This window comes from Podarcis cretensis, assembly GCF_951804945.1.
Source record: "Podarcis cretensis genome assembly, chromosome: 3".
In the NCBI taxonomy this organism is placed as follows: domain Eukaryota; kingdom Metazoa; phylum Chordata; class Lepidosauria; order Squamata; family Lacertidae; genus Podarcis; species Podarcis cretensis.
Genome location: NC_137172.1, coordinates 24112479 through 24137513, shown reverse-complemented (window position 1 = coordinate 24137513; position 25035 = coordinate 24112479). Strand labels below are relative to the sequence as shown.

The window sequence follows — 25035 nt, the reverse complement described above, 5'->3', positions numbered from 1 at the left end:
CGGGGGCGGTGCACTTCCTCCGCACTCCTCTTCCTCCACCAGTGTGTATAAGAAAAATCTTATCATTTACTGTGACTTGACTCTTATGTGAGCTTTTAAGTCCTGGTTATCTCAGTAGCTCTTTTTGTTCTATCTGCCCTCATTGGAAAATCTCAAGTTGAATGTTTCGTCTAGTGCAAATAAAGCCCCTCTCCCTTATTCATTTCTGTTTTTTTTAAAAAATACATTTATTTCCAACATGCTACATGGAAGGGTCTTCAGTGTGAGAAGTTCTGGTTCTTATAATTTCTTTTTTCTTTTGGCCTCAGCATTGCCAAAAAATATTCCTTAGCAAGTTATTTGAGATTCTCCCCTGCCAACAGTTTTCTCTTGCTGTTTCCTGAGATTGAATTGGAAGTAGATATGCTGTTGTATTTGTAGTGTAGGAGAACTTAATTTCCAATAAATAATTGTCTTTTTTTGTAACTTTGTGGTTGCACTCCCACTGTGCTGAAAAATGTGGAAGAAACCAACATGGCTCCATCAATTTTAGTAATTTTCCTTTGTGCAGTGAATCAGAAGAAAAGTAAACAATGCACTCAGTATATTAAGTATTATTTGTGTTTGTTTTGCTTGCCTAAGGCCACCTTGTGATTTAATGACAGAGGTGAGATTCCAGTTGGACACTTCCTGATTTGTAGCTCAGTCAGCACAATTTTTATTTCTTTTTGCAAAAAGAAAATTAGTCTTTAAAAATGCAGCTATTGATCTGCCCCAGCCACTGAATTCTTGCTCACCAAAGACTGTGTTTCTCCTGGGCTTTGTCAAAGCTCCTGGGATCCTGCACAGAGAATGACTTTCTGATGACTTGCCATTGTGAATTATTTCCATATACTGTACTATTACCATAATAGTGGTCTCATGCACAGGAGGCCTGTGTGTGTCCTGCTTTAGACAGGTAAACAAGTAAAGGTAAAGAACCAAGCGGCACAGTGGTTTAGACCACAGCGCCACCCGCGTCCCCGTACTAACCATTGGGTAAAGGTAAAGGGACCCCTGACCATTAGGTCCAGTCGTGACCGACTCTGGGGTTGCGGCGCTCAGCTCGCTTTATTGGCCGAGGGAGCCGGCGTACACCTTCCGGGTCATGTGGCCAGCATGACTAAGCCGCTTCTGGCGAACCAGAGCAAGGCACGGAAACGCCGTTTACCTTCCCGCCGGAGTGGTACCTATTTATCTACTTGCACTTTGACGTGCTTTTGAACTGCTAGGTTGGCAGGAGCAGGGACCGAGCAACGGGAGCTTACCCCATCGTGGGGATTCAAACCGCCGACCTTCTGATCAGCAAGTCCTAACCATTACATCCCTGCAATTGATGCAAAAAACCCCTTGATAGATACCACCATGCATCTTCCACTCTTGTGCATGATTTGACTAGGGAATAATGCCATTCCACAAGAAGAGGGCCTTGAAGTGGCTTTGTCTTTAGGCTGATGAGCTGGATAGGGTAGGACACCTCAGCATGGTCAAGCCAAGACTATATAGGCAGTCTCGTCTCCTGTCTAGGAGCATCACAAAACTCCATTGCCTGTGCCACATGTGACCTCCATGTTGGAGGCTAGACACTGGGTAGAGAAAGCCCGAGGACCACATTCCTCCTGGACAGCCTCAAGCAGGCCACATGCAAGTAATTGATGGAACTAGAGATAAAAAATGGCTGAAGCAATGAATGTGAATATGACATTTATACAATGGGCTAGTTTCTACACAAACCCTCACATCTCGCTCCATCCTTCTGGTCATGCAAGAAGCATTATCAGATGCAAGAGGGGAGACTCTTCAGGGTCAGACAAAGAGACCACAGGTGCCCCCCCCCAAGTTTGATGTCCCCAACCCCTGCTTTATCAACCGTAGCTTTGTATGGCAGCACAATATTGGCTGCTCAGTATTTTCTAACAGTAGGAAGCCATCGCCTTTTCCAGTGCTTGACTTGTTATTAAAGCAGTGCCCCATTCCACCAAGGATCCTGCTTAGGGGTGGAGTAGTCTGTCTCTTCAATACCACTGACAAAAACATTCTAAAGGCCAGTTAAGATTTTTTTTAACTAAAAACACCAAGCCGCAGACCCTCCGTGTCAACAGCTCACAGATAATTACAGCTGGAAATTGACCCAAGGGACTTGCAGCCATCAGACAGTGAGAATGTGACATATTGGATATATTATCAACTCTAGCCTGCTGCATTATTTCAGAGAAGAAATGTTCTTCGGATCAGGAACTCATCCTTTAGAGAAAGCAGTGCTTATTATTACCGATGTTGGTGTTCTCTCTACCTTAAAGAAAACAGAACCAAAAAACCTCAGTGTGGGGAAATGTGATAATGAAACACAAACAAGTTAAATTCTGGCCTCTGCTTTTATTCTTCTTTTTTTAAAGGTGCAAGTGTGGTAGATGTGGGACAAACAACAAATATCTCAGGCTGCATTTGCACTGACAATTTGTTGCCTATGCTCCAATAGTCTCTCTTTTTTATTATTTGGGCTTCCCAAATTACTGCCTCTATTTTTGTTCTTGACTTTTCTTTCCAGAAGCTGTACACCCCTGAGTAAGGAGAGTCGACACAAAGCTTTGTTCAGATGAGCAAGTTCTAGTATTGCAACACAAGAAGAAACTGCTGTAGAAAAGCACTAGATAACACCTGGCTAAGTCCCGCCAGATTATTTTGTGCTGGTGAAAGCAGCAGAGCTGGCTCTGAACAAGCTTACCTGCCTGCAATACATTTCTTGTGCAGCTCAATGGGGAGCAGATGTGGGGCATCAGTGGAAAGTGCAAATATAAGTGCAGATACTGGCTCTGAGAGCCAGTGTGGTGTAGTGGTTAAGAGACTCGCAGTCTGGGGAACTGGGTTCACGTCTCCATTCCTCCACATGCAGCTGCTGGGTGACCTTGGGCTAGTCACACTTCTCTGAAGTCTCTCAGCTCCACTCACCCCATAGAGTGTTTGTTGTGGGGGAGGAAGGGAAAGGAGAATGTTAGCCGCTTTGAGACTCCTTCATGTAGTGATAAAGGTAAAGGTAAAGGTACCCCTGCCCGTACGGGCCAGTCTTGACAGACTCTGGGGTTGTGCGCCCATCTCACTTAAGAGGCCAGGGGCCAGCGCTGTCCGGAGACACTTCCGGGTCACGTGGCCAGCGTGACATCGCTGCTCTGGCGAGCCAGAGCCGCACACGGAAACGCCGTTTACCTTCCCGCTGGTAAGCGGTCCCTATTTATCTACTTGCACCCGGAGGTGCTTTCGAACTGCTAGGTTGGCAGGCGCTGGGACCGAGCAGCAGGAGCGCACCCCGCCGCAGGGATAAAGCGGGATATAAAAACCAAACTCCTCCTCCTCCTCCTCCTCCTCCTCTTCTTCTTCTTCTTCTTCTTCTTCTTCTTCTTCTTCTGGGCAAGACTGGAGAAACAGAAAACGTTTGTGTGTATTGGCATGTTTGTATTAGCAAAAAATGATAGTCTTCAAGCCCCTGCTAATTTGGCCACTGTGACCAAGGCATTCCAGATACCTTGGCTGCACAAAAACTAAATATGCCCCCTACAACCTCAGAAACACTGTTTAGCTAAGTTGTTTTGAATACCTTGGTCACATGGCAGATATACAGCCCCTAGTCTTCTCCCAACCTTGGATTTGGGGAGGGAATTGGGATCACTGTGCAGCAGTCAGATCGATCCCTTTCTAATGGTGCAGCTTCAGAGTTAAGAATTAGGCTGGGACTTGTCATGGTCGCCAGAGGATGTTGTCACACTAGCCACAGGGGAGTGAAAATATGGAAGACTGTACTTTGGGGATTGGATACCCTTCGGGATCATTTCTGATCCTTGGAGGGGAAGCACTGTGCACATTTGCAAGCACATTTCTTTCTTAGGAGTCCTTGAGCATGTTTCCTTCTCTGCACTTATGTATTATGTTGGAATAGTTACAGTTTGTAGCAACGTTATAAGGGCTGGCATCATGCAATTTTTTAACACCCCCTCATCTTTAATTTTGTTGCTTCTCAGTTTCTGATGACCCACCACTATTGAGAAAAATAAACTGAAATGTAAATGTCAAACTAAAAAAACCTCTCTTAACAGCTTGAATAACACAGCGGTCCTCTCTCAGTCAGGCTAAGGTGGAGGTGGTCATCCAATTTAAAGCCAAAAGAAATCCTTTTAAAATAATGATGGTTGAGGAAAATAAATAGCTGATTGCCTCATTTACTTGTGTAAATTGCTAAAAAACATGGAATATTAATGGCCTTGGTAATCTTGTTTTTTTGCAGTTCACTTTAAAGTACAAACCAGCAGCTGTAAAGTCCTGTAGTAGTCCAACTGTTGACAGAGTTTTATTGTGATTTTTATGAAAGGAAATGTAATTTGAAATTTCAAGTTTTCTCCAATTATGCCTTCAAGTTAAAAGGAAAATTGACATATTGGAACAGGAGTCACAGTGGGTTGATTCATAAGTGTACTTAATATGCCCTATTCTTTTGGTTGCTCTTGTGTTGGAAGCCCCTATCCAATTGGTAGAATGTTTAAATAACCCAAGTATGGAGGTGGGTCTGGGCCATTTAAATGATCTCTGGTTCTCAGAGGAGCTGCTCATAGATAAATGGTTGGGAGAGCATTTTAAGGGTACTGAAAACACTGTTTTTTCCTGGGTGTTTGGGTGGTGTGTGAGATACTGAGCCTCGACACAGGGTGTGTTTTTTAAAAATGTGTTTCAGTAACACTAATAACCCCTGGAAATCAACTTAATTTGTCTTTGTAGGTTAGCATTACTCTGGGTGTGTTTGTGTCAAGGCATGGTTGAGGCCAGAAGTATCTCTCCAAAAGGCATGCCCTCAGCCTCTGGCATAGAAATGCAGCTTACTAACCATTTAGCAAGCTTACAGTAAAGGGGAAAAAAGCCTTCCACAAAGGGGTTGACAGCTCCACCCCTCCTATACAAGTTTGCTTACTTAACCTGTGTACAATTTCTGGTCACCTATGGCTACCGTGTGCATATAGTTTAAGACAAAGTTGCAGTCATTAGCCTAGAGGTACTTACAGCTTTCTCTCTCTGTGTAATAGAGCTCTCTGCTTGTCTCACAGTGTCTTCCTGCATTTATTTGATCCACTCATGCCCCCACTTGCACAGAAGTTTTATTGGCACACCATATATGAAAGCTATAGATATAGATATAGCCTGTGGTGGACAGTTGCCCCTATTAATACAGATTCACCTTCGGTATTCACGCTAAACATCTGAGTTTGCTTTGAAGTCTTTCCATTCACAGGTGAATCCTAACATGCCTGCCAATAAACTATGGAGCGCATGTGAAAGAGCGGGCATGCATATGATGCCTTTAATGTATATCTGGTTTTCATTGTTTTCATGGGTATTTTTTAATTTTTAATTTTTGCAATTCTTTTGTATGTTTTTCAGTGCTGTTGGTACATTTGCCCGAGCTCTGGACTGCAGTAGTTCTGTAAGACAACCTAGTTTACACATGAGCGCTGCTGCTGCTTCCCGTGACATCACTCTGGTGAGATGCTTCCTTGAAATCCTGTTTTTGCGCATTAATGCATACTGCGTGGGATTTAAGAGGCCGACTTCCTCCTGGTCCTCTGTGCTGCTGATCAGGGTGTGAAGGATTTTGAATACCTGCATGTGAATGTTCTGAGTACTTCCTTCAGCTGCCTCTTGTTCAAGCCAAACTGCTGGGAACCTTCTTACAGAATCACAGAACTGTAGTGTTGGAAGGGACTTTGAGGGTCTTCGAGTCCAACCCCCTACAATGCAGGAATCTCAGCTAAAGCATCCATGACAGATGGCCACCCAACCTCTGCTTAAAAACTCCCATGAATGAGGTTTTCTTTCTCGGAGGTAGGGGCTGGAGGAGGAAGAAATACATCACATGGAAGGTGTTTTAGGTAGCATTCAGGGGTAGGGTAGGGATTGCAAATTGTCTCCCTTTAGGCTAGCAGATACTTCCACAGGACTTAAAGCTGTTCTGTAAATGGAACAGCAACATTGGATTTCACCCACAGAACTTATTAATAGTGTGTTATACTGTTTCAATATATTAAAGAGCTAAGACTATGATCCTATTCAGTAAGTGATATTCAACTAAGTTTTACTCGGAGTCGACTCACTTAAAATAATGAACATAACTAAGTTAGGCCCATTAATTTCAGTGGGTGTACTCTGAGTAGATGAATACCACTGTGCAGTAAGCCCAGTTGAACACAAGAGAACTTTTAAGTCGGCATGTTTAAGACTGTGCTGCAAAAGACCCAGATGTTTCAGGGTACAGTAGGTTCATGTCGTCCATCCCTGGACACCTGACAGGCCTGTACAAACATTATTTTAGTGCTGGATTTTGGCATCTCTCAGTGTTTGGAAATGGCTGCTCTTTGTTCCTGAAACTAATAATAAAATGCATTTTTTGAAAGTGGAAGAACGATACCATTGAAGCATAATATGAGAGCATCTTTTAGATAACCATTTGCTGTCATAAGAGAATAAGCACAAAAACGTATGAAAATATGGTATTCATCTTTCAGTGTCTCTGGATATGGCAATTGATAGGTTAGTCCAAAAAGAGTGATAAAACTTGACTGAAAATAACTTGATACTGTTACATATGGAAATCTGAAACACAAATCTTTACAATCCAGGCCAGTGGTTCCCAATTGGTGGTCCATTGACCCACTGGGTCTGTCTAATGCACCCAGGGGTCTGTGGCACATACCCCTCAACTGTCTGGGACATCCCGTTTTTGGTCGCCATACTCTCATGTGGGTCATGTGACTCACATGGGCGCATGTCCCGGTTTTGCCCTGGGACATGTTGGCGGGTACGGTGGCGCCATTCACATAATGAAAACTACCACAGAGATAGCAACATTTTCAAAAGTAGGGGGACCATAGCTCGGCTTTTGAAAAACGGGGGGTCTGCAGAACTTGGCTAATTGGGAACTGCTCAGCAAGTTCAAAATAGTCATCTTCAGGAGTTACTTAAAAGACTTGAGTTATCATGGGGGAAGGAGGTGGAGCGGGCGAACACGCAGGCTGGGGCCCCATCACCAATCTCATTGCCCTTCAACTCACGGGCAGCCTCTTGTACCTGGTGGAGGAGCCCTGTATGCTTTAAAGCCCTGGGAAATTAGTGGAAAATGAATGGGGAGCTTCCATGATGAGGATAATGAGGACAGTGGTGAGGCACAGCTCATCCCCAGTGCGCCTCTCGTATGATAACTTACCCTTCTTCAGTAACACCTAAAATGGCTAAACCTGTCCCCCATTTGCTGTTGCAAATTCAAGAAGAAGCCATGAGCTTCTCAGGAGGAGGGCCGGGCTGGCACTGAGGCAGCTCTTAACTGCGTTCGCACTAGTAGCTATGTGGAACTGCATTGAGAGGCAGTAGTGCAATGGCGAGAGGATCAGACCAGAGACAGAGGATATCCAGGCTCAAGTCCTTACTTCATTGTTGAAGCTCACTGGGCAATCTTGATCTCGTCTCTCTCTCTCTCTCTCTCAATGTACCTCAGAGGGTTATTGTAAAGCTATAATGGAAGGAGGGACCATGGAGGAACAGCGGGAAGTTATATAAATATGCATGGCATTTGGGTATCTGGCAGTGTATTTCCCCTCCTTCACACTGTTCCGAGGCTGTTCTGTCCTCAAAAGTACACACTGGGTACACTGACTGACTGATACATTTAGTTTTTGGACAGTTGTGCGAAAGTTTTATCCTTGCTAATGATTAACTTCGTTAACCAGAAGAGCCAAGCCAGATTTAATTACCATTTTGTGCTCTTGTTCATTATCTCAACCGCTTCTTGCCTGCTTCCTTGGCATTATTTAAAACTTCTGTTCTCTTTTTCATTCTCAAGCTAAGGAGGATGTTTCCCCCCTTCAAATAGCACTTTTACTCTTAATTGGTATCATATTTGGAGCCGACGTGCTCTCTGAGGGTTTTGATATATTTCATTACCATCCTGAAAGTACTTGGTTGTTAAAACACAGTATTCTAACCCTCTTTTTTTTAAAAGCAGCTAGCCCTTGCTTTCTGTTCTATTCTTTTACTGAATTGAAAGTCCTTTGTTGCTGTGTCTCTTAAAGGCTGTATGTTCAGCGGTAGAGCACATGCATTTTATTCAAAAGGTCTCAGCTTTGATCCCCAGCATTTCCAGAGGGAATCTTAGAGCCAGTGCTAGTCAGTGTCAGCAGCACAGACCTATATGGACCAATATTCTGGTATAAGGCAGCTTCATACGATTCTGTGTTCCTCCCTTGTTCCTAATGCCCTTTTCAAATTATTTCTAAAATGCGTTGCATGCTTTGGGCATCCTCCCTTAAGATGGGACTAAGTCGTAGGTTTAAGGGACTCTCCTGGAGGTTTTATACAGCATTGTACAGACAATAAAAATTCAGGATTAAGCAACACACAAAAGGGTAAATAGGATCACGCTGACTTGTCCTAAACCCACACAGATTAGGTGTTCTTTGCAGACTATGCAGGCATATGTGCCCACAAAAGGCTGTAAACAGAAGACCCAATTGATGCATGGGTGTTTGGGATGTGCAAACGTGATTTCGTTCCCCTCCACCGTGTCTCATTGTATTGCTCTACCGTGGATGTTTTGCTCTTCCTTGGATGGTCTTCTGAACAGGTCTTACGAGACTCAGGTTTGCTCACTTAACCTGTGCTGTTTCTTGCCTGTTTTCATAGTCAAGAATGGGAAGCATGAGGGTAACAGAAAGCAGTAACTGCAGTTGAATTAAAATCTATCATGGGAAGGGTGCAACAGAAGAGAAAGGGTTCTCGGCTCTTGTTTACTGCAATTAGGATGTAGAGAATTGTGGAGCCCATTTAATTTAGTGGGTTGCTTTTGTGTTTTTCGTCCAGTTTCATGCCATGGATACATTGCATAAGCATAACTATGACCTGAGTAGTGCTATTAGTGTCCTGGTTCCACTTGGAGGGCCTGTCCTTTGCAGAGATGAAATGGAAGAATGGTCTGCTTCAGAGGCTAGTTTGTTTGAAGAAGCCCTAGAGAAATATGGCAAAGACTTCAACGACATACGACAAGACTTTGTAAGTAGAAGTATACCCCCTTTCTATCCATTATTGGGTTGTTTTCCACCGACAGCTGGATTTTAGTGTTAGAAACTCAGATGTATAAGCTAGGCACCAAATGGCTCCTTAAACCAAGGTGGCAGTTGCCAAAACAGAATGTCGAGTTGCCATTCTTGGGCAAGATGGCTCTAGAGCCTTATTTTCCAAATAAGTGATTGATTATCCAGTTAAACATCCAGATAATTCAGATGACAACCTTGAGCCAAGTTAAGAAGTTTGAGAACTTAAAGAAGAAAAGTCACTTGATCCAGGGACAGCCCACATACATATTGGACTATTCCTACCTCTTTTTCTTAATGGTGACATGGACCAGTCATAATGTAACACAACTGTGAGCAGGGCAGTGGGGTGGGTTAAGTGAAGACAGGCGACAACTATGACGTTGTTCACTGCTCCTGCTCAGGCTGCACAGAAAAAGCATTTTGGTTCCTGCAGTTCTTTCTGATTGTGCAGATAAAATATAGCCGATAGAATTCTACAGGATGAAGTATTAGCGTGTGAAAACAGTCCAGATCCAAGGATCCCCAGGCATGCACCTCCAGATGGTGGAGATGTCAGGCACCATTCTGGCACCCAGGCATCTTCACTTGGTTGCAAGAAGTCCATACGTGTGCATGTAAATATCAGAGGAAGGCCCATACTTCAGTAGTAGAGCCTGCAAATGGTCCCAGCTCAAAGCCTGTTAAGTCTGCATTAAAAAGGTGGCAGTGCTGGTGAGTTCCTCTGCCTGGAGACCTTGGAGAGCTGCTAGCAGACAGAATAAACAATACTGGATAAGTGGACTGGCTCTTTATAAGGCATCTTTATATGTGGAGCGGAAATAATGTAGACAGTTCACTGAGGGAAAAGCACCTGAGTGCTCTTTTCCCCCCTTCATGGCATCATTTAACAATAATGGCTGTTCCTAAAAAAATAATTGGCACCTGTTTGCCTAATCGTAGCTGCTAGGATTGCCATTAAATCAGAGGTTTTGTATCATAGTTTGTAAGTTGCATTTAAAGTGCAGTATCCTAATTTCAGATGCTCTGGTTTAGCCAGTCAGGGCAACACTAGGAGCACAAGGAGGGGGAGAAGGAGAAGCCCCTGAGGGGGTGCAGGGCTCATTCTCAGCCTGATAGAAGGGGTCAAATTATTCTCTAATACTATCAGAAATTGGAGCTAAACAAAATTTTAGCAGTTTGCAAAAGAAAAGAAGTTTAGATTTGAAATTGTTTCCAGTTTTTTTCCGTTTGAAAAGGTACATAAATGGCACGAGAGCTTGAAGTCCAATGAAGTGTGTTTACATATTAATGAAGTTCATTCTGTGTTCCCAATTTTAAACACTGATGGATGTTGTTAACACGGTTGGAATAGAACAAAGGTGGAAAGATTGCAAACTATAGGGTAAAGTATGCTGGTGTAACTTAACCTGTTCCAAACTCTGTTCCAGAGCCGAGCTGCTTCCTGCTGAGCCAGCCCAAGCCTTCAAAAGTAGAGTTTTTCTTACATTGCCCTATTTGACAGTGTAACTTCCGCTGGATTGTTAAGTCCGAACAGAGTTTGGAATGGGGGTATGTCTCCACTATCCCACCCCTGCTTTAGGCCTTGCCTAAGCTTAGCCATCGTGTGGGACACAGGTGGCACTGTGGGCTAAACCACAGAGTCTAGGACTTGCCGATCAGAAGGTCGGCGGTTCGAATCCCCGTGATGGGGTGAGCTCGCGTTGCTCAGTCCCTGCTCCTGCCAACCTAGCAGTTCAAAAGCACGTCAAAGAGCAAGTAGATAAATAGGTACTGCTATGGCGGGAAGGTAAACGGCATTTCCATGTGCTGCTCTGGTTCACCAGAAGCGGCTTAGTCATGCTGGCCCCATGACCTGGAAGTTGTATGCCGGCTCCCTCGGCCAATAAAGCGAGATGAGTGCTGCAACCCCAGAGTTGGTCACGACTGGACCTAATGGTCAGGGGTCCCTTTACCTTTAAGCTTAGCCATCACCAGCTGAGCCAGATTGGTGTATTTATGCCCTTGTATTTCCAACTGAACTGGGCTGAGGGTCCTCAGTTGGCTTAGCCAGAGTTCCTCTTATTCCAGACTTTGATCATCCCTGCAGATCTTGAGTTTGGGTTGTTCCCAAAGTCAGCTTCAAGAACATAGTTTGCAACCTTGGAAAGGTCAGAGATCTCCACAAATTCTCTAAACTTGGAATAAAGAAGTCTGCCACTTAAAAAAAAAATGTACTCTGTTTCATCTTATGTATCATTTTTATAGTTTAAGTGATTTAATCCCTGCCTGATTAAAATAAAGGTTTGGAATATACACATCTTATCTTCAAGGCACCAAGATAAAAAAAAGCATGCTGTTTTATTCGAGGTTGACCCTACTGAGCAGTTGAAAGAACTCTGGAAGTACAAAGACCTGCTGCTAATGTGGCACAAGTACCGTATTTTTCGCTCTATGACACGCACCTGACCATAACACGCACATCGTTTTTAGAGGAGAAAAACAAGGGAAAAAACATTCTGAATGAAACAGTGGATGTATCATTTTTGTGCTTCATGCTGTGGCCACAGACATGTGATCTGATGGTGAATTTGGAGTGACCCAATGCAAAAATCCTGAGAATCCCTGTGGATCCATGCTTTGTAACCACGTTTTTGCACCATTGCAGCCCCAGGCAACAGTGGGTGCGTGATTTTTGGGGGGCAGGCTGTAGCCATGGACATGCTATGTGATCTGATGGTGAATTTGGGGTGACTGAATGCAAAGATCCTGAGGATCCATGTAGATCCATGCTTTTTAACCACGTTTTTGCACCATTGCAGCCCCAGGCAACAGTGGGTGCGTGATTTTTGGGGGGCAGGCTGTAACCATGGACATGCTATGTGATCTGATGGTGAATTTGGGCTGACCCAATGCAAAGATCCTGAGGATCCATGTAGATCCATGCTTTTTAACCACGTTTTTGCACCATTGCAGCCCCAGGCAACAGTGGGTGTGTGGTTTTTGGGGGGCAGGCTGTAGCCATGGACATGCCATTTGATCTGATGGTGAATTTGGGCTGACCCAATGCAAAGATCCTGAGGATCCATGTAGATCCATGCTTTTTAACCACGTTTTTGCACCATTGCAGCCCCAGGCAACAGTGGGTGCGTGATTTTTGGGGGGCAGGCTGTAGCCATGGACATGCCATTTGATCTGATGGTGAATTTGGGCTGACCCAATGCAAAGATCCTTAGGATCCATGTGGATCCATGCTTTTTAACCACATTTTTGCACCATTGCAGCCCCAGGCAACAGTGGGTGCGTGATTTTTGGGGGGCAGGCTGTAGCCATGGACATGCTATGTGATCTGATGGTGAATTTGGGCTGACCCAATGCAAAGATCCTGAGGATCCATGTAGATCCATGCTTTTTAACCACGTTTTTGCACCATTGCAGCCCCAGGCAACAGTGGGTGCGTGATTTTTGGGGGGCAGGCTGTAGCCATGGACATGCCATTTGATCTGATGGTGAATTTGGGCTGACCCAATGCAAAGATCCTTAGGATCCATGTGGATCCATGCTTTTTAACCACATTTTTGCACCATTGCAGCCCCAGGCAACAGTGGGTGCGTGATTTTTGGGGGGCAGGCTGTAGCCATGGACATGCTATGTGATATGATGGTGAATTTGGGCTGACCCAATGCAAAGATCCTGAGGATCCATGTAGATCCATGCTTTTTAACCACGTTTTTGCACCATTGCAGCCCCAGGCAACAGTGGGTGCGTGATTTTTGGGGGGCAGGCTGTAGCCATGGACATGCCATTTGATCTGATGGTGAATTTGGGCTGACCCAATGCAAAGATCCTGAGGATCCATGTGGATCCATGCTTTTTAACCACATTTTAAGTGGGGAGGGAAGGAAAAACACAGAAGGGACAAGGAGCAGGAGAGGGGTGTGCAGAGAAGCAGCTGGCTAAGAATGCAGGAGAGGGGTAGGGAGGAAAGGAAGGCAAAAGTTTTCCCTCACCTACCCTCCCAAGCCAGCCAGCTCGCGCTCTCTGTCTCTCTCTCTCTCACACTCCTGCATGTTTTCAGCTTTCCCCTCTGCTTGCCTGGAGGGGAGGGGCTTTCCCTGCTCTTTGTTCCCTTTGAGCAAACACAGCAAGGAAACAGAGGTGGGTGGGCAGTAAGACCCTGAGGCAGAATGCCGGAAAGCAGCCGCTTCCTCTTTTCAAGTTTCCCTTCTAGGAGACGCGCGGTTTGATTTTTGCCTGCTTTTTTTTGCCTCCCCTTGCACTATTTGGCTCCAGGGACCACACATTCGGTCAATAACACGCACAGACATTTCCCCTTCCTTTTTAGGAGAAAAAATCTGCGTGTTATAGAAGGAAAAATACGGTAAATACTAGCTATCTGCTAAGATGCAGTGTTACTGGTAGGGACCATAAACTAGAATAATTAAAGTAATGATATATCAGTTCATGAAAACTATGTGCTGTTTTTGAGGAGATGCTGTCTTGCTCGGTCATCCGCAGTTGCCATCGCTGCCCCCCTGGCTTCTCTGATCTTGCGAATTAATTCTATTGTGACATTAAGTAATCATTTGATAACAGAATGCCTACTTCTTAGGGAAGAGGGTTGATCCGCAGTGGGATACAGCTGACTCATTTTGGCACACTCTTCCTACTAACTGTATGTCGATGTGTGAAAAGCTCAGTGCAGAAGGGTTCCATCTCTTTTGTAACACTTAGGGCATGGAATGGAACAAACGGGATGAGGGTAAGGCTTGTAATACGTCTCTCCTGGAGGCGTGCTAACTTGAAAACAACTTGTGCCAAGATTTCTTCATAATATAGGAAGCTGACATGTAGAAAGCGAACAGTATTTTTACCAGCTAGCCCTCACTTTTTATAAAAAAGAAAACACTTAATGAAATCACTGTGTCGCTTTGTCTCAAAGGTTCACAGTGCAGTGGTAGAGTCCATAGTATGCATGCAAAAGGTCTGAGGCATAGCTGTCAACTTTTTCCTTTTTTTAAGGGAAATTCCCTTATACTGAATAGGATTTCTCGCAAGAAAAGGGAAAAGTTGACAGCTATGGCCTGAGGCTCAATCCGTAGCATCACCAGATAAGAAAGCCAAAAACCCGGAGAGTCAGCATTGAAAATACTGAAGGAACAATGGTTTGACTTGGTATAAGGCAGCTTCATAGAAACATAGTTATAGGGCTAGAACTCTGAGGGTCTTTGAGTCCCTTGTTCCTAGTCCTCTTCCCCTACCCATGGAGATTATTAAAAAAACAACAACCCCAGACAGTACAATTGATAAACAATGGCAAGACAAACAAAGTTAAAAGTATCAAACTGATGTCAGCATTTGAAAAGGTCCGTAATAGAAGAATTCATGTCGTCTTAAGATATTAATTATTTCTTAAATAGATTTTAACGGAATTTTTAAGGCCTTTCTCAACCTGTGGGTCCCCAGATGTTCCTGGACTACAACTCCCATCAACCCTAGCTAGCAAGGTCAGAGCTCAGGGATGATGGGAGTTGTAGTCCAGCAACATCTGGGGACCCACAGGTTGAGAACCGCTGCTCTAAGGCATGGGTAGGCAAACTAAGGCCCACATTTTACATGAGTAGAATGTGTCCTTTTATTTAAAATGCATCTCTGGGTTATTTGTGGGGCATAGGAATTCGTTCATCCCCCCCCCAAAAAAAATAGTCCGCCCCCCCCCAAGTTCTGAGGGACAGTGGACCAGCCCCCTGCTGAAAAAGTTTGCTGACCCCTGCTCTAAGGACTAGTACAAAAGCCCAGTGACTTTCCCAGATCCTAAGCCACCAGAATTTGTCTAACCAAACTCTTGAGTGTGTTTCCTTACCCATTTCCCAGAGAGAAGCAGGTAGTTTTATTACGAGTGGCAAACCTCTGGGCCTCCAAATGTTGTTAGACTTCAGCTCCTAGCAGCCCCAACCAGCAAGACCGGTGGTCAGGGATTATGGAAGTTGTATTCCAAAAAACAAAAACAAAAAAACATGGTGAGCCCACCCCTCTTATTACCTATGCTAATGTAGACTATGCTTCCTTGACCTCTAAATTGCCGTGAGATTTTTTTGAAAGTCTTTTTTCTTGGGTCTAAATTACATTGTGCTGAGTTTGCTGCAACATTGCAGCAAAGTGAAGTTTACCAGACATTGTAATTAAGTGTTTTTGTTTTTGTTTTGTTTTTTCAGCTTCCTTGGAAGTCTCTGACTAGCATCATTGAATATTATTATATGTGGAAAACTACAGACAGATACATCCAGCAGGTAATTTTTCTATACTTGGCCATGGGTTCACCAAGTAAATGAACACGCAGTTCTGTAGCACCTGGGTTGCTTTTGGACCTCCCTCTCTGAGGGTGGTCTGCTCTGGGAGAAGGAGATCTGACCTCACAGGACCCCTTCTCACTGCAGCTCTTGCCTTTCTCTGGTTGGCAAGGGTGTGTGTGTGTGGCAGGAGTGGCTCCCATTCACCTTGAGGACCTCATGTCATATTCCTTCAATTGTTTCCAATGGAAGCAATACAAGAAACAAGTCGGGTCGGGGGATAATGACCCAGAAACACCCCCCCACCCCTGCCTGTCCCATTTTGGTCTCAAAAGGGCTTTGGATTTTTCAGCATGATTACGTTTGGTTCTCTCTTCCCCAACCCAGTTGGATTGCCCAGTAAACAGATATTGTATAGATTCCAGAAAATGGGATTTAGAAAGTTAAATCTCGGCAGTAATCTAATTTAGGGAGGCTTTAAACGTGTCAAAATGCCTACATGGAAGACACATCTGAGGACTGGCACGTAGCCATAGATCAGATTATCATGTGTGATGATCTCACACACAACTCGACAGTGACACACACAGAGAGAGAGAGAGAGAGTGCGCAAGCTAATTCCTGGAATTTCTCTGTGTAGGAAATTAACAGCATTTGAAGTGACCTTTCATTTCTTTGAAGGATATAATTAAACATGATGAAGAAATCCAGGAATTACGTATATTTAGATACTTTGGCTTGGATCCAGAGCAGCCATTTCCTGAACAGGAAAGCTATTTGTGCCCAAAATTGAACAGAAGCAGATACTCACAGAAAGGGAAGGGAGAGGCAGTTGATTTGTCTGATTTTTTTAAAAGCTAATTAATACAGTATGATTCCACAATGGCTGTTGTAAATAAAGATTCAACAGCATCATTACCCCTCCAGTAAGAATTCTTTTTTCTAACTCAATACTTGGTCTTAACTTTATTCCTTATTTTCCTCAAGTGGTTCCCATTATTTGGGAATACGTCCATCGCTCACTGTTTCAACTCGGGGCTGTGTGTGTTCCAGCAGAGCCCAGGACAGAGTTGTTGTAACAAATCAGTGTCAGCCTATTGATGACAGTCATTTTGGTGTTAGTTTATCCAAGTAGTAAGTAATTTAGGAGAAGATTGGTCCGTATTGTTGTCATATACATAGTCATTGGCTTTGTGGAAAAGCATGTGAGCGCGAGAAACAGGCGCTTGTGCACAGCTTAGCTTTGCAGCATATGTCTGCGTGTGATCACACCTTCCAACAAGCTGCCCATTTGATTTAGCTATTACAAAGTGTCATGAATTACTCTCCTTTATTTTAGGGTATATATATATTTAACAAATCAGTTTTTGAGGATGACATTGTAACGCTTAAAAACAAGTATTTAAAAATCAACCAGAATTGCAACAACTTCCAAGTTAAGGTCACCCTGAAGTTGAACAACCTTCAGCGGAATCCTGTGCTTAAATAAATGTGAGATCAACATTGAGTCTTTACTTATCCCTGTGTTGAGCAGGCAGGTTTAACTTGATGCCACATGAATATCCCTTGGCCTTCACCAACATGGTACCTTCCAGATGTTTTCGACCACAATACCCATCAGCTCCAGTGATGGGTTTTGTAGTACAAAACTCCTGGAGGGCACCAGGTTAGCGAAGCCTGCTACAAGTTGTAAAGCCCTTATCTGTCACCACCCATCCAACCACCAGAAGTAGGGGAACCTGGATCTGGGGCCTCTGGGCTGGATCATAAAGACCAAGAAAGTCCATCTGGTCACCTGACAGGAACTGAAATGTTGTAGTTCTGTGAGATATTAAATTTGTTCCATCTTTTCTATTAGAAACGCCTAAAAGCTGCTGAAGCAGAAAGCAAATTGAAACAAGTTTACATACCAACCTAGTAAGTATCACAAATATTAATGCTTCCTTTGAAAGAATAATAATAATAATAATAATGCAAAATGTGTACAGAACAAATCCTTGTTTTTTATTGGACAAGCGAAGAAGCAGCTTCCATAAAACCTAAATTGCTTTGAAGATTTTGCATAGCCTAGCAAGGTCCAGTTATGCCCATTTAAAAAAATGGCATTTAAAAAAAACAATTTTCAAATTATTTCCTTACGTAGCAGTGCTAATGCAAAATCACAGACCTGTTCAGCAGCAATCCTATCCACGCTTACCTGGGATTAAGCCCGACTGAACACTGAATATGAAATATGTGTAGGACTGCATGTTAATGGTACTCATGCCTGAGAAATAAAGTGTATGTTTACAATCTGAGACTATTTCCTCAATATGAACAGGTGACTCACATTAGGCAATATTGTTAAGTGTACCTGCAACAATTACAAGAGGCGCTTTTGTATTGGACAAAATTTTACATCCTTGTGTTTGGTAGGCTATAAAAGTGATTTCTGCAAATGTTCCTTTTGGTGCTGATGTCACAGTTTTGGGGGAGCGTCTGGGCCCAGGGTTAGTAAATCTTCCAACGCCTCAAAATTAATAGAAGACCAAATGCATTTAACAAGTGAGGCACAGAGTCTCTGCTGCCCCCTCCCCAATTTCTGTACAAATACTCACCCAGCTGGATCTTTGCAGACCTTCTGGACGGATCTTCCATGCCATAGATATATTTGTTTGTTTTCAGCAGTTCCATCTCACCTTCCTAAAAAAATAATGAAGGTGGCTAATGAACTGATTAAAAAAAATCTGAAACAGTACTCAAAATCTAATCAAAGTCTAAGTAGAACTGTGATTATGTCTCAGAGACTTTCACATCCTCAAAAGCTTCAAGTGTTGGAAGCAGAAGCAGCCATCCTGTTTTTGCATTTTTACCTTAAATGCTACAATGATTGTTAGAATGCTGTGCATATATTGCTTGCAGTGACGCAGTCTGGGGTATGATTAGGTGGGGGACGAAATCCTGTCAACTCCAAGATATTGGTAGACTCTAAATCTGGGCTAGCTGCAAGAGTATGCACCATAAGAAAGCAGAATTCTCTAAAACAGGGACAGGGAACCTCTGGCCCGCCATTCAGACACATTTCTGAGAATGATTTGGTAGCTGCTATGTGTTGATGCTGCATAAGATATTGTTGTCAGTCTTTCAGCATTTGTATTCATATCTCTGTTAAGATTTTGCATTAAAGGGAAAAGTGCATAAGTAAGATTCCAGGAGTTTATTTGACCCGAGAGGAATAAATATGGGAAGCGAGCAGCATTAAGAATCCCATATGTAATCTTTTACTAATTGAACACTAAGTGTAACAATAATTCCTAATAATATTCTATAGCAAAAACGTTCTGGTTAGCTTAACACATTTACACACACACACCGTATTTTCCCGTGTATAAGACTATATTTTTTCTTAAATTTTTGAAGTTTAAAATAAGGGGTCGTCTTATACACAGATAGTGCATATCACATTTTCTTAATTTTGAGTCCCAAAAAATAGGGGGCGTCTTATACACGGAGGCATCTTATACCCCCCGAAAATACGGTATATATCTTAACACAGTATATTATATTATATTATATTATATTATATTATATTATATTATATTATATTATATATATTATATTGGAATTGTTTCTTAGAGAATCATGACTAAAACTGAGATCTGTTTGACCCCCAGTATTTGATTAGTAATGTGCTTTTTGCACAAAGTTTTAACGCCAAGCACAGGAATTCTCATTTAGTGACCCTGGACTGAAAAACGGATTGCTAGGTGCTGCAGGCTGCCTTTGGTTCTCATTACTGCTAGCTGCTGCTTTGAGGAAGACATTTAGCTTCCTAGTGGCATGTGCAGCATTTATATGCAAGTATGCACAGGACCTGGATGTAATAAACTGAGTTCAGTAATGGCGCATGTGGCGGATTCCAAGCCTTTGAGAGCATCGTGAGCTCTCAAAATATTTTTTGCTTTCATTTTTGCATAAAGTATTTGAGAAGTTAGTAGCGTTCTTGCTAATGATGTGGGTAACCACAGAGGATTCTGTCATTTAACTCATGTTGTTAATGTGCTTGTGTGTGTGTGTTTGTGATCACTTTAAAGCAACAAACCAAATCCCAGTCAGATATCCAGCAGTAACGGAAAACCAAGTGCCGTGAACGGAGCGGTTGGAGCACCACACCAGGCCCAGAATGCACTAATAGGCCGTGCTTGTGAAAGCTGCTACGGTAAGTAGAATGGTCACTCTGTGGGTGTGGGTGTGGCTGTGTGGGTGTCTCATGCCTATGATGTTAAGCAGTTGAATAGCTCCGTTTGTACTCACATGAGCGCATCATGCATGTAGGGCTCTGGAGTAGTGCTTACATAAATTCTATGCTGACCTCAGTGCTTTTCTTTTAGCAAGCCTGCATGATTGCATACCACCAACCTAAACAGCTGAATATTGAGGTTTACTAGGTGTTTACAACACCCTCCATTTTTGCACAGGCTGGCAAGCAATAGAAATGGGTGGTTTATGGTGTCCCTGGTGGGCCACCTTAGCTAAGTTTATCTTAGTGAATAAGCAGTTGTGTCGCTCTGGGAATTTGGTGAATGCCCTGAATTTTCAAACTGTTAAAATGAATAAAATATATAAAGCTTCTTGTTCAAATGTGTGGCATTTGTTGTTGTGGTATACATCTATAATAAATAATAATAATAATAATAATAATAATAATAATAATAATAATAATAATAATTTATTATTTGTACCCCGCCCATCTGGCTGGGTTTCCCCAGCCACTCTGGGCGGCTTCCATAAAAACCAAAAATATACTAAAATACCACAGATTAAAAACTTCCCTGAACAGGGCTGCCTTAAGATGTCTTCTGAATGTCAGGTAGTTATTTATCGCTTTGACATCTGATGGGAGGGCGTTCCACAGGGCAGGCGCCACTACCGAGAAGGCCCTCTGCCTGGTTCCCTGTAGCTTTGCTTCTCGCAATGAGGGAACCGCCAGAAGGCCCTCGGCGCTGGACCTCAGCGTTCGGGCAGAACGATGGGGGTGGAGACGCTCCTTCAGGTATAAATAGGTGTGTGTGTGTGTGTGTTTACGTATGCAGATAAGTATTTTATGCTGAATGGATCAACATAATTTTATTTTCTTCTTTTAGTCACACAGTCTCATCAGTGGTATTCTTGGGGTCCACCCAACATGCAGTGCAGGTTATGTGCACCGTGTTGGATTTATTGGAAGAAATATGGTGGCCTGAAAATGCCAACACTAACAAATGAAGACAGATTTTCTCCTACTCAAACCACAGAGGTAGGATTTCATTATTCTGTAGTGATGATGATGATGATGATAAGTGCAACCTAGTCCTTTTAACGTTTACTTGGAGTAAGTCCCATCATGTTCAGTGGGGCCTGCTCCCTGTTGCATGTGCTTCTGTAGTGCTTATTTTTAAAATTTCAATTTATGATTAGGAATAATTTCATAATTATAATTCACAATTAATTGTTACATTGTCCACTGTGTTTTATCATGGAAATTTAACTCCTTTCCATATTTCCTGTTTATTTGTAAAGTTGTGTTGGACAACCTTGGGTTACCCTGGTCAGAGAAACCATTGTATGAGTTACACACCTTTATACAATGCATTTTGAAAAGTTGTTTGTGCTTTAAAGACTGGAAAGAAGTTCTTTGTAGATTGTGTGTTCGGGTGTGTACGCCAAAAAATAATAATATTGTTTTCCCACTATGAGAACTTAATCCGTTCTCAAATGGGCAAGTTTTCCATTGCTCATCTCAGATTAAATTGAAAAGAAGCATGGATCATTTTTTTGACCTGATCCTGTGCTAAGGAAAATGACCCTTGTCTCAGCACTCCTCACTGCTCAAACACTGCCCTACCAACTCCAACCCCCCACTTTCCCTTTCCTTCCTTGCCAAGTGGTGATGATTTGGGAGAAACGATGAGAGGGAAGAGGAGGGAGGTTTGTCCAGGAGGCTGATGGGAAATGTAGAATTCCCAAGATTTACTGTGTTGCAATTCAGTGGGCGAGGAGCACTTGTGGGGGTGGAGGGAAAGGAGATTGGAATTCTTCCCTAGCTTGGATTTTGCAAAGTTAGGTGTAAGAGCATCTGCTTTCCATGCAGCAAGTTCTGGCTTCTGTCCTCAGCATCTCCAATGGGGGCAAAAATGCCCCATGTCTGAAATCCTGGAGAGCCATTGCCAGTCAGTGTGCTACCCCCTAGATGGACCAATGGCCTGACTCAGAATAAGCCATGTTATATTATAGCCACATATAAGAAAACAGTACATTTATGAAAGGGAAGATCTCAGAAGTAAGACTTTTAGTTTGCATTTTGATTCTCCCCCCCCCCCTTACAGGAAGCATGTGTTAGAACACACATGTCTCGACAAGCAACGCAGGGAATACCAGTCCGGAACACAGGCAGTCCAAAATCTGCCGTGAAGACACGCCAGTCGTTCTTCCTCCATACGACATACTTGACTAAACTTGCCCGCCAGGTCTGCAGAAACACTCTACAGTTGAAGCGAGCTGCAAGAAGACCGTTTGTCCTTATTAACTGTGCTGCCATTAGGGCAGAATGTAAGATGTTTCTAAATTCTTAGTTCAATGTGTCATTATTCCAACCACTTTCTGTCGTCTTTTTTTCGTTTGTTTGTTTCTTTTGCAATAAACACATTTCTGTCTATAGCCCCTTTGTGTTATTTTATTTAAAGGAAACTTTATTTTCATTTGTCTTGCTTGTCACCAAAGAACAAAGAAAATACTGTAAGTTTATAGAAAGCTTAGTACTTACTGAATAATAAAGGAGGTGTCAAATGCAGACATTGACCCAATTATAGCTTTGTGTGCTATCATACATGCTTCCTTTAACCTCTCCACATTTTAATGTATCTGGTGGAAAACAGGCGCCCAGTCTCATAAAACATGAACCATATTTTTGCTATAACGTGAACCAATATGGTGCATAGATAGTGAAATAATGAAGGGGTCACAGGTTTGAAAGCAAAGGCTTGTTTAAAGGTGCAGCATCCCAGTTCATGGCAGCATTTCACTGGGGCAGCATAGTGGTCATGCACAAAACAAACTTTTATAGAGAGACTTCAGTGTAAATGAGGTTTCTATTGGGACAAACTTAAGGAGGACTCAATTATAAGCTGTCCTAAATGCATATTAGCCACGACAAAGCCAGTGATATCAGTGCAACCACAGGCAATTGACCTATGCAAGGATGGAGCTGAAAGAGACATGGGACTGCAGCCAACAATGGTATCCCAATGTTGGCTCCATCCTTGTTTCCCTTGTAATGTGTAGGACCACTGTTTTGACATCTGCTTTGTCTCCCTATTCCCGAAGTCCAAATCATTGGCTGGGTTAAAATGATGTCAAGATATGATAAAATTGAGAGCACACACTACTGTGTAAGAGAGACCAAGGGGTGCTGTTTTCAGCAGCAAATGCCTAGTCTGTAATTTTGCCCTAACCAGATATGATTCACCACCAGGCAGAGCTGTAGGTCTACGGTCCTCAATTTATCTCACCAGATAAAAATGATTCAGAACTTATTTTTCACAACCAAAGAGGAAGATTTCTGCTTCTTGCAAAGTTGAGGAGGAGACTTGATTCAAGCAAAGTAAATCAGCAGTGTTGTTTTGCTTATTGAACATTTCCTTTGAAAGGAAACATTTTTATTGCTGTTTTCTGCATTGTTTTACCACTTCTCCCTTGTTTTCATCTGAATTGAGCTTTTGTTTTCACAATGCATTCCTTCCACACTTTCACCTGTTTGCATATTCATCTTATGTCAAAATGAGAAGTGCATCTCTGTAGGGGGAAAAAGTACATCTCATCAATGTTGGATTTTACTATTGCTCTAAAAATGAAAGAGGTATATTTTAGAATAGGAGAGTGTCTTCCAGCACACAGATACAGCTCCCAGCTAAGCCTTCCTGTTGATTGGCTTTGGTGGAAGGGGATGCTGTGATCAGCAGGGTTAAGCACTGCAGCACAGTGGCTCCTTGAGCATACAAAACACAAGACGCATTGCAGGGGCAGAAGGTGAACACATTCATTTTAAGGGAGCTCCACATTATGAATGTGAGTATGGAGCGCCCTCCTCCCTTGCTATGAATAGGGTTCAGTTTTTTCATACAGCAGTCTCTCTCCCCCCCCTTTTTTTCTTTTTCTTTTGCATGGTCAAAGATCCCCTGGACCTGAATGCTCGGCACAGCAGAAGTTGTTTCAGTACATGTTAGTGGACAGAGATCCACAGTAAAAAGATTCAGACCACAAACGCTGCTAACAATACAGCTTGCGTTCATTTCAGGGGAGCTGGCACAGTGGTGGGGCACCTCTGGCCTGCAAGCCTCATTAGACCCCCCCCCCAGAGCCCATATTTGGCCCATGAAGTCATTTCCCCCAAAATCATGCCCACCAGCGACACACCTGGTGCCATATGCAACCTCAGGTCTGTCCCAGGAAAGATGTGGCTTAATAGTGTGCTCCCAATTCTTCCTTGGCAAGTGGGGCTCACGGATAGCCCCACCAGGTTCAGCTGCACTAGGAAGTTCCCCATTGGGGTTGCTCTCAGCGTCAATTACTGATTGGCGTTTGGTGCATACCCCTTTGGAGGTGTTGGGTAAGCGCCAGTCAGCCTGCTGATGCTATCAGTAGGTCACTTTGGTCAGCTGCTTGGCACTTCATGCAAACCCTTTTGCAGTCTGTTTGCTTGCATGATTTGCATTCCGAGTACCTGCAAAAGGGGATTTTTCCTCTGCCAGTCCATAGCTGCGAAGGATATACCAAGAGCTCTGGCCAAAAGCTTCAATACAAGGAATAATTCCTACTCGAGAGTTGAAAAGAAAAACGTGTATATTCTGCTAAGAATAACAGTTTTAAACTAATAGTAAATTTAAACACAACGTATAAGTGTGACAGTTTTAAAATAATAGTAAATTTAAACACAACGTTTAAGTGCAGAAATAATGTAGTTTCAAATATGCAGTGATATAGTATAAAGGTACATAAAATACCAGTATACAACAATTGTTTTATACAAGTCTCAATGGCAGTCAAAAAGAGTCCATGTTATATAAAGTCAGAATAAAGAATCAAATAGGGCCAAAAAGAAGTATCCGGAGTATGGATTAGATGTACGACTCAGTAGTGGTGACCAGCACAGGGCCCTGTTTCGGAGTAAATGCCTTCTTCAGCTCGGTTTTTTAAGGAATATAAATCTGTTGGAAGTCTGTATCATTCAATTCTTTTGTGTTTCTTTTTCAACATGCGTCTTAGATAAATGAACCCAAATTTTCTTGCGTTTCTTGAGTCGTACATCTAATCCATACTCCGGATACCTCTTTTTGGCCCTATTTGATTCTTTATTCTGACTTTATATAATATGGACTCTTTTTGACTGCCATTGAGACTTGTATAAAACAATTGTTGTATACTGGTATTTTATGCACCTTTATACTATATCACTGCATATTTGAAACTACATTATTTCTGCACTTAAACGTTGTGTTTAAATTTACTATTATTCTAAAACTGTCGCACTTATACGTTGTGTTTAAATTTACTATTAGTTTAAAACTGTTATTCTTAGCAGAATATACACGTTTTTCTTTTCAACTCTTGAGTAG

At 42.8% G+C, this 25035-nt stretch overlaps 1 protein-coding gene and 1 long non-coding RNA gene across 6 annotated transcripts in view; both read left to right on the top strand.

Moving 5' to 3' along the window:
* MTA3 (metastasis associated 1 family member 3) overlaps positions 1-25035 on the top strand; it is a 126984-nt gene that overhangs the window by 52427 nt on the left and 49522 nt on the right. For all 5 annotated transcript variants that reach the window (XM_079968656.1, XM_079968658.1, XM_079968657.1 and 2 more), the window contains exons 8-14: positions 5440-5539; positions 8908-9096; positions 15332-15406; positions 17265-17323; positions 19480-19604; positions 20530-20681; positions 21751-21973. In XM_079968656.1, coding sequence (XP_079824782.1) covers positions 5440-5539; positions 8908-9096; positions 15332-15406; positions 17265-17323; positions 19480-19604; positions 20530-20681; positions 21751-21973 — 923 coding nt within the window. The remainder of the gene's footprint in view (positions 1-5439; positions 5540-8907; positions 9097-15331; positions 15407-17264; positions 17324-19479; positions 19605-20529; positions 20682-21750; positions 21974-25035) is intronic.
* On the top strand, positions 5546-8042 carry LOC307212117. The gene is made up of 2 exons (XR_013836842.1): positions 5546-6058; positions 6093-8042. It is a non-coding gene; the product is annotated as an uncharacterized lncRNA (long non-coding RNA).